Consider the following 9,378-nt stretch of genomic DNA (forward strand, 5'->3'; position numbering starts at 1 on the left):
ACACCTGACCTACCCTGGTGTTTTGATGGGTGTTTTATTCTTGCTAGACAGATAGATAGTCCATTTTGGCCAATGTTTCTTGTGAATATATGGGTAAAAAATACTTTTTTGCTTAAAACCAAACTTGAGAACTGTTGAGTAGCATAAACTACTCTGTTTGCTTAATTCTATTCTGTTTTATGTTTTTTCTGCTTGACCTGCTTGTTAACCTGAATCTGTTAAAGTCTGACACCACTCGCTTTGGTTAGCACGTCTCTAAATCCTGTCTTTATATGCTTCTCTTCCATGCAGTTTGTGCACGAGATGGCAGCTCTGGCCCTCACGGCTTTATCTTCCTTTCCTTCTTTTATTTTGTTTTGAGGTGCTGGAGTTTTTTAACCTAGGGCCTGGGCATACCAGGCAAATAAATGCTTTACCACTGAGCTACACTCCCAGTGAGTATTTTCCCTTTACTAACAGAAAACGGTTCTTCCCCCCTTTTCACTTACATGTATATTTTGTTCTGTTTACGTACATTTTCATTATCATGTATCTGTTTGCAAAGTAGTTGGCTTCATTGTGCCAGCATCACACATGAGCAGAGCATCTTTTAGTCCCATCACACCCCCTCCCCGCTTCTCTCTCATGCCCACTTCTCCCCCAGAAAACAACCTTCCCAGTACCGGGGTGACTTCATTCCCGAGGCCCTGCGGGCTCTGCCATTTGCCCTCAGAGCTTCTGTTTGTTTCCTTTGTTGTCACGGGGCTATCACACTGAACACCGCGTCGCTTGTGCGCCCTTGATAAGAGCAGAGTTGAATAACATTTCTGGTTTGTTGTTGTTTGTTTGTTTGTTTTATAGGATTTCATTTTGAAGCCCTTGCTGGCTGCGAACTCACTCTGTAGACCAGGCTGGCCTTGAACTCATAGAGATCCGCCTGCCTCTGCCCCCTGAGTGCTGGGATTAAAGGGGTACTTCACTACACCCGGCTTGAATAATATATTTTTTCGCTGAACTGAGGATGTTGAGGGAGAACAGTTTGGATGTTTCATGTTTACTATCATGTCTACGCCGAGCCTCTTTCCCGGTTATATTTGCTCTGTGCTGAATAGTCTGTTGTTTTTGTTCTTTCTCCTTATCTTCCTTGGTGATTTTGAAGACAGAGGTTCTGTCTTAACCGCGGAATTCAACAAACATCAGTCATATAGAATAGGTTTCACTATGACATTTTCCTGTATATTCGTCTATTTTGGTCATCCTCAGCCCTGTTATCTCATATATCCTGCTGAGTCCCCTTTCTCTTCTCCACTAGTTCCCCTCTGCTCTCACAGATACCTATTTTTAGTAGTCAGTGGTTACTTTAAGGCTCTTTTTATAAAAAAAAAAATCCTACATTTGGCCTGGTGAAATGGCTCAGTGAGTGAAGGCCCTTACAGGCAAGCCTGACAGCCCGAGCCAATCCCAGGGGACCCACGTGGTGGGAGAAGAGAACCCGGTTGCGTACGCTGCCCTCTGACTTGCACACACTTGCTGTGGCACATGTACACACACACACACACAAATAATAATAATAAAAATTAAAATCTTGCACTTTCTGCTTTGTTCGCCGTCAGTTTCTTGGGTGTCTAGAGCTGTCTTAGCATCTGCTTCTGACATGGAGGGACTCGGTCACCACGGTGTGGTCTGTTGATTGCTGCAGGCCTGGCTTGGCTGGAGCAGAAGGTGCCATAGCTGCAGGCCTTACATTGAGTATGAACTGGTCTTTATAAGTTCTTGTCTTCTCTAAGGATGGCCGCTTCATCTCTCTCCCAGAGTACATTTATGCCATTTTATATCCCTGTGAAGACTCCGTTTTTTAAAGATTCTTTTTATTTTTTTTAAAAAAGAGATTTATTTGTTTTCATTTTATGTGTATGAGAGTTTGTTGCTTGTGTATGTGTACCACGGGCCAGAAGAGGGTGTCGTGTCCAATCCCCAGAGGAGTTATATACCATCACCACTCCATGTGGGTGCTGGGAAATGAACTCAGGTCCTCTGTAGGAGCAGTAAGTGCTCTTAACCACTGAACCATCACCTCAGCTCCCCCCGCCCCCTGAAGAGCCTTTAAAAGATGAATTCCCCTCAACCCTCAGAGGAAATTGAGAGAATTAATATTTCAGACCCTCCCAATAACCCTGCCGTTGCTAAAAGTGACTGTCTTCAGCCCGGTCCCTTTACATCTGTTTGTAGAGAAGTACATCTTCTAGCTTCAGAGATAATTTTCTGAGAAGGATTCATGTGAAGTCTTTCAGTAATTAAAATGGGACCATTAGGGCAGTTCTACTGGGCACGGCAACAGTTGAATCTTGTCTAACACAAACACAGAGGGCAGTGTCGATGTGGACACATCCCAGCAGCCTTAGATCATAATTTTATTTGCTTGTTTGTTTGTTTATTTATTGAGACAAGGTTTCTCTACGTAACAGCTCTAGCTGTCCTGGAACTAACTCTGTAGATGAGGTTGCCCTTGAACTCACAGAGATCCGCCTGCCTCTGCCTCCTGAATTCTAGAATTAAAGACATGCACCACCATCACCCTGCTTAGATCATAGCCTTAGACCAGACCAATTTTTTCCTTCTGCTACCTACTGCTTCTCTCTCTTCTCCATCTCTCCTTCCCTTCCAACCTTCTTTTCCTTTTGTGCATGGTCTATGTTGTGCATATACAGTTCAGTCTTTAACCCCTGAGCTCAAGTGACCCTCCTACTTCTGTTCCCAAGGTTGAGATCACAAGTGTGCCCCACCACGTCCAGCTGTTTTGTGGGTAAGTGTGGGGGCCGGTGCACACGTGTGTAGGCCCAAGGCCAATGTCAGGTGTCTTCTCTCAATCTTTCTCCACCTTTGTTTTAGACAAGGTCTCTCACTGGAACTGAGGCTCAGGCCGGCTGGCTATGAGTGTCAGGGATCCACCTGTCTCCACCCTTCACCAAAGCTGGGGTTACAGACACACACCACTATGCTGGGGCTTTCTTGATGGGTTCTGGGGATCTAAACTCAGGTCCTTGTGCTTGGATGGCAGGCACTTTACCAATGGGCCATCTTCTCAAGTCCCAAATGTTTCTTTCTTCCTAATTTTGTGGTGTTTTCCTGAGTATGATCTTGTCCCAGACACATACGTGTGCCCAGAGGTTTTTTTGTTTTTCTTCTTTTTGCTTATCTTTGCAGTCCTTGGTTTTCTGCTGTTAGTGATCTCAGTAGTAACTGTCGTAAGTTTATCGTCTCTGCTGTTGTGACATTGTTCCTTCAGTGCAGCAGTGGACACAGGCTTGCTTTTGTCATGACTTCAAAGTCTACCTTGCAGCTTCCAAGTCACGCTAGCTACTTTTGAGCCTGGCATGTGGCACTTTGAACGTTTTTTGTCCAGAGGAAGCAGCCTGCCGTTTTGCATTACTTTTAAGCCTCCTCCAGCAGGACCTTTCTACCATTCTGCCCTTAGCAGAGTTACATGGGAGACCTGAGCTTGAGGACCCTTGCCAGAGGTTCCCCTGCACAACCCTAGGAGTTACTTACGACGTCACAGTGGTCCTGCCTAAGTTGGGGTTACTATTGCTGTTATGAAACACCATAGGGGGGAAAAGCAACTTGGGGAGGAAAAGGTTTATATTACTCACAGTTCCCTATAACATGTTGTTCATCATCAAAAGCAGTGAGGGCAGGAACTCAAACAGGGAAGGAACCTGAATGGAAGCAGGAGCTGATGCAGAGGCCATGGAGGGGGGGTGCTGCATACTGGTTTGCTTCTCTAGTTTGCTCAGAGGACTTTCTTATACAACCCAAGACAACCAACCCAGTGATGGCCCCGCCCACAATGGGCTGGGCCCTCCCCCATCAACCATTAATTAAGGAAATAGTGGCTTGCCTACAGCCAGATCTCATGGAGGCATTTTCTCAATTGAGGTTCCCTCCTCTCTGATGATTTTAACTTGTGTCAAGTGGACACAAAACCAGCCAGCACAGGTCTAAAGCACTCGTCACGGGAGAGGTGCTTTCTTGGGTCTCTGTGACATTGAACCTAAGAAAAGTTCAACACAAGAAAGCACAAAGCTCTTAGGAAGCCACCTGGGTCAAGCGGTGTACCTTAAACTTTTATTGAGATAGCCCTGTCTGTCTATAAAAATGTCTGTGTGTCTATATGTATAAATTTTTCTCTTAAATGGGAGTTACGAAGAGTTTGAAAATGGCATTTCACTTAGAATCTTTAAAATACCCAAATTTGGGTCTAGGGCAGGATGGGGTAGGGACAATGGGTAAAGTGCTGGCTGTGCAAGTGTGTGGATCTGAGTTCAGATCCCCAGCACACACATAAAAGCTCCGCACAGTGGAGAGCATCTGTAACCCCTGGGGAGTTCTGGGTTCAGCAAGGGACTCTGTCTCAAAAATCAAACCAGGCGGGGGTGGGGTAAAGAAGTGAAGAGTGATGGAGAAAGATCCTCCACACTAACCAGCCTCCTCTGCCTCCGCACCCACATACGCATGTACACACGTGCACACACATGTACACACATGCACATACATGTACACACGCTCACACATGCACACACGTGTTCACAGTGCATACAAATGTACACACATGCATACACCTCCACCACTTCCCACCCACAAATGTCTGCATCTTTTCTTCTCACAGGCTCCCTCGAAATCTGTAGTAATGAGAAAAAGCCAAGGAATGGGAATTCTTTTGGCAGTGACGATGTAGCAAAGAAATAAGCCACAAGGATGTGTGATGTGGAGTTCTTTGTTACCCAGGAAGACACTTGGAGGCCTAAATGTTTGCTAATAGGCTTCTGGTTGAATGAGTGATGTTCGGGCTACACAATGACTTCAGGGAGGCTATTAGAGAGAACGAGAGAACTGAGTCATATATACATTGTTCACTGGAAAAGCAAGGGACAGAACTGTAGGTATAGTGGTTATTTTTTTTATTTCAAAGACACCATACTTATGTATATGTATGAAACATGATTGTAACTAGAAACTCCTGGAGAAAACTTCCAAGCAGCTGTTGCACGTGGTTACCTCTGGAAAGTGCAACCGAAAGGGCGCAATGCAGGCATGCGCTTTTATATTCTTTGGATATTTTATTGAATGCTCAAATTGCTTTTTCTCAGCTATAAACTCATTCTAGTAAAATAGCATGAGCTAAAAGCAACATACTGACCATGGGTGCAGGATCCTCTCTGGCTGTAGGCTTTGCTGACGCCCCTTCTCTTATCTTGGGATCTCTCTCCTGGTAGCCAGGACCTCCGGGAGAGTGAAGGAGGGGTGATAGAGTTGGTGCGGACCTTAGCTGCACTTGTCCCCGAGGTGCCTGCTGTTGAGGCGGTCAGAGAAGAGTCGGGTGGAGACCACCTTTCCATGCAGTGCTCTGTACACCCGTGAACTCCGCCATCCAATGTCCAGGGCCTGGGGCATCAGCAGTTTGGCCTCACTTGAGAGAGACGGAAGAGGGGATGAGAGAGAGAGAGGAAAGGTGAGCAGAGGTGGATGAGTGAAGGAAGTGGGCATTAGGTCCTATTCCATCATTTCTCTAGAAGTCTAGTTCTAGAGCCTGGGTTGATTATCTGTTTTTAATCCATGCCGGGGATACCTTCCTTTATACTGAATCCCACAATGACAGTCTTGCCCTCCAAGAGTGACAGACTCGTGGCAAGACCTGGTTAGAGCCCGCCCAGGCCATGTCCCTGGGAAAGCAACCTCAGCCTCGGCTCTCTTGTCCTTAGCTTCCACTTGTCGAAAGTGCTTTCGCTGCCCTAGGCAGACCTCAGGCTCGCACTGCATTCCCTCTGGGAACTGGGAATGTCCCTTCTTCCATGAAAGTCATTTTCTGTCTGGACTTCTCTTCAGCACATCAGAGGCTGGAGTTGCTCCAGGCTTTTCATCTCAAGTCCCCCAGAAAAGCCCAGGCTTGAATCTGATTGTTTTTTCATCGCCTCTGAATGGGTCATAGGCCTTGCCTTGAATCAGTGGACAAATCAAGTCCTGTGTCCAGGGGGGATGTGATGTGTTGATTGGGGTCACCCCTGCAGTCAGAGGGGGAGTCAGCTGTCCAATCAAGAAAGTGGGTGAAGGAAAGTGAAGGGTACCATGCTTAAAGGGGAGCTGGGGTCTGGAAATAGCACCCCAGTACTTCCCCTTTCCTTCCTTCTTCCTCTCCCCTCCCCTCCCCTCCCCTGTCTGTATTACTGGAGACTGACCCAGAGGTGCCGTAAATGCTAGGCAGATGCTCCTTTCCTGAGCTAGATCCCCAGGCTCCTTTCTACTTCTAGATTTTGAGTCAAGGCCTCACTCAGCTGCCAGAGATAGTCTTCAACATGTGATCCTCTTGTCCCAGCACCACCCTCTTGCCGGTTTCTGGGTTACAGGTTCACACACCACAGATGCGCACCACCAGGTCCAGCAGTTTTCAACGATGCGGGATTCTCTCTTTGCTTAAACCAGCTTGATTCAGAGTCTGTGTTGTTTCTTGTTTCAATAGGAGTTCTGATGGGAAAAAAGGAGAGACTCATATACAGAAGAGTCCATTTTGTAGGTGTGTATGTGTGCGTGTGTGTGTGCGTGTGCATGTGTGAGGAGAATAAGAAAATGAGTGGAATGCCATGCAAATGGTCCCGATGGTTTTGTTTTATGATGGGTGAGAACACGGTCATTGAGCCATCCTACTCAGTGAGTATAATGGTCAATAAACACATAAGCTCTTCAACATTTCATCGCAAAACAGGCTTTGTGTGAAGTGTTCTGCTCAGCCACAGGCTAATAGAAGAGTCTAAACATGTTAAGACAAGCTAGGCTAAGCTATGGTGTTTGATTAGATCTAGTACATGTATTTGTTTTGACTGACAATATGTTCAGCTTAGAATGGGTTTAGCGAACACAAATCCATAATAAATCCAAGAGACATCTGTGAGAGGGAATAACTAGATATTGGGGCAGCAGGATTAAAAGTAGTTTTTCTGTTATACATTTCATTCATTTAGATTTATATTTATGTGCACGAGCCTTTTTCCTCTATGTATATAAGTGCACCATGCACATGCTGGATGCCTGTAGAGGTTAGATGAGGGCATTGGATCCTCTAGAACTGGAGTTACAGATGGTTGTGAGCCTCCATGTGGGTCCTGGGAATCAAACTCAGGTCCTCTGCATGAGCAGCCAGCGCTCTAAACCATGGAGCCACCTCTTTAGCCAAAGTTTTCATTTTTTAACTGAAATTTAATTTTTTGAGATGGTTTTAGTATGTATTTCTGGCTGGTCAACTTCAAACTTATCTCCGCGCCTGCCTCTGCCTCCTGCATGCTGGGATTAAAGGTGTGTGTCACCACAGCTAGCTTAAAATGTGAAGCCCTGGCTGTCACTCACTCTCAATTTACTTCAGCCCCTTCAGAATATCCTAACAGTATGTGCTGCTCCAATGGACTTCTTTCTTTTTCTTTTTTAATTTATTTGTGATTATGTGTATGCATGTGTATTATGCGTGCATGTATTTATGTGTGTGCATGTGTGTGTATGTGTGATGCTCAGAGGTTGATAGCAGGTATTTCTTTCAATCACCCTTCACTTTATATACTGAGGCAGACGCTCTCTCCTTGAACTCAGAGCTCACCAATTTACCAATTTGGCTACTCTAGTTAACCAGCTTGTTCCAAGATTCTTGGTCCCCCTGCTTCCATGCAACAGGATGATGAGTGGGCCACTATGCCCATCCAGGGTTTTAGGGATTCTGGGGACCTAAAGTCCATCTTCATACTTGCATGGCAAGTGCTTTACCCACAAGCCATCTCCCCAACCCCTTGCTCAGTATTTATTACTTGCAGTGCACCAAGTATGGGTTGCTAAGGGCTCATCATTCTCTGCCAAGTCGTCTTGGTTGTTCATCGGTTCAGGGAGTGAGAGGAACTCTCTTTTCTGCTGTTGGTATTGCAGGCAAGAACATGAGCCTCCTAAACACAAGCGACAGCTGCTCGTTCGTTGACGTGGATAAGATGATGAGCACCTTGCAGCTGGCAGTCCACATCCCCACCTTCCTCCTGGGCCTGGTCCTCAATCTCTTGGCTATCCGAGGCTTCAGTACCTTTCTGAGGAAGAGGCAGCCAGAATACATTGCCACTTCCATCTACATGATTAACTTGGCCGTCTTCGACTTACTGCTCGTGCTCTCACTCCCGTTCAAGATGGTCCTGCCGCAAGTGGACTCCCCGTCCCGGGGCTTCTGCACGCTGGTGGAGTGCCTCTACTTCATCAGCATGTACGGGAGTATTTTCACCATCTGCTTCATCAGCCTGGACAGGTTCCTGGCCATGCAGTACCCACTCCTGGTCAGCTACTTCCGGTCCCCCAGGAAGACCTTTGGGATCTGCTGCATCCTCTGGATCCTGGTATGGATTGGAAGCATTCCCATCTACACTTTCCACAGGGAGGTGGAGAACTTCAAGTGCTTCCACAACATGTCCGACGGCACCTGGAGTGCCAGGGTCTTCTTCCCCCTGGAGATCTTTGGCTTCCTCCTTCCCATGAGCATCATGGGCTTTTGTTCCTATAGGAGCATCCGCATCCTGATGGGCCGTAGGGAGTACACTCAGGACTGGGTCCGGCAGAGAGCCTGCATCTGGACCATCGCTACCAACCTTGTCATCTTCGTGGTCTCCTTTCTGCCGGTGCACTTGGGCTTCTTCCTGCAGTTCCTGGTGAGGAACAGCTTTATCGCAGAGTGCAGAGTCAAGCAGAGCATCAGCTTGTTCCTGCAACTGTCCCTGTGCTTCTCCAACATCAACTGCTGCCTCGATGTTTTCTGCTATTACTTTGTCATCAAAGAATTTCGCATGGGCATCAAGGCCCACCGGCCTTCCAGAGTCCAGCTGGTCCACCAGGACACCACGATCTCCAGGGGTTAAGGGAAGGTACCCCAAGGGAGGGAAATCCTGTCCCAAATTCTCATTAGAAACATCCTGTGCCTCTCTGATATTCGCTGGCTACCATCTTTGTTCCTTATACCCCTAAGACCTTTTCACAGCATCTGGACAGCTGATGTATGTCACCTTTGGTTTGCATTTGCTAAAGAACCAGGTGACTTCTTCATTTCTAAGTCCAAAATGTAGGAAGCAGAAGAATCAAAAAAAGAAAAAAAGAAAACGTAACTTTAGAAGCCTGTTTCTCAGCTTTCCCATCTTTCCATTCTGTTGGAAGAGTCGAGAAAGGGAGAGATGGAGAAAGGGGTAGAGCTGGGATTCGAGAGCATTTTGGTAGAGATACAGGGAGAGGGAAGAAACATGCCTTCAAGGTGGAGCAAGCTTGCACTTTTCCCCAGACCCTTCTGAAGCTCTGTTGGCAATGACCCCACAGAAAAGATTTTCTTCCAGCCCTAGA

The 9,378-nt window shown here is 46.6% G+C and overlaps 1 protein-coding gene across 1 annotated transcript; it reads left to right on the forward strand.

The window, feature by feature from the left end:
* Window positions 1–7,945: 7,945 nt before the first annotated feature.
* Window positions 7,946–8,906, forward strand: Gpr55 (G protein-coupled receptor 55). The gene has a single exon (XM_057763143.1). The coding sequence runs from the start codon at window positions 7,947–7,949 to the stop codon at window positions 8,904–8,906; it is 960 nt and encodes a 319-aa protein (XP_057619126.1). The 5' UTR covers window position 7,946.
* Window positions 8,907–9,378: the final 472 nt, after the last annotated feature.

The sequence above is a fragment of the Chionomys nivalis genome, chromosome 2, assembly GCF_950005125.1.
Source record: "Chionomys nivalis chromosome 2, mChiNiv1.1, whole genome shotgun sequence".
Taxonomy (NCBI): Eukaryota; Metazoa; Chordata; class Mammalia; order Rodentia; family Cricetidae; genus Chionomys; species Chionomys nivalis.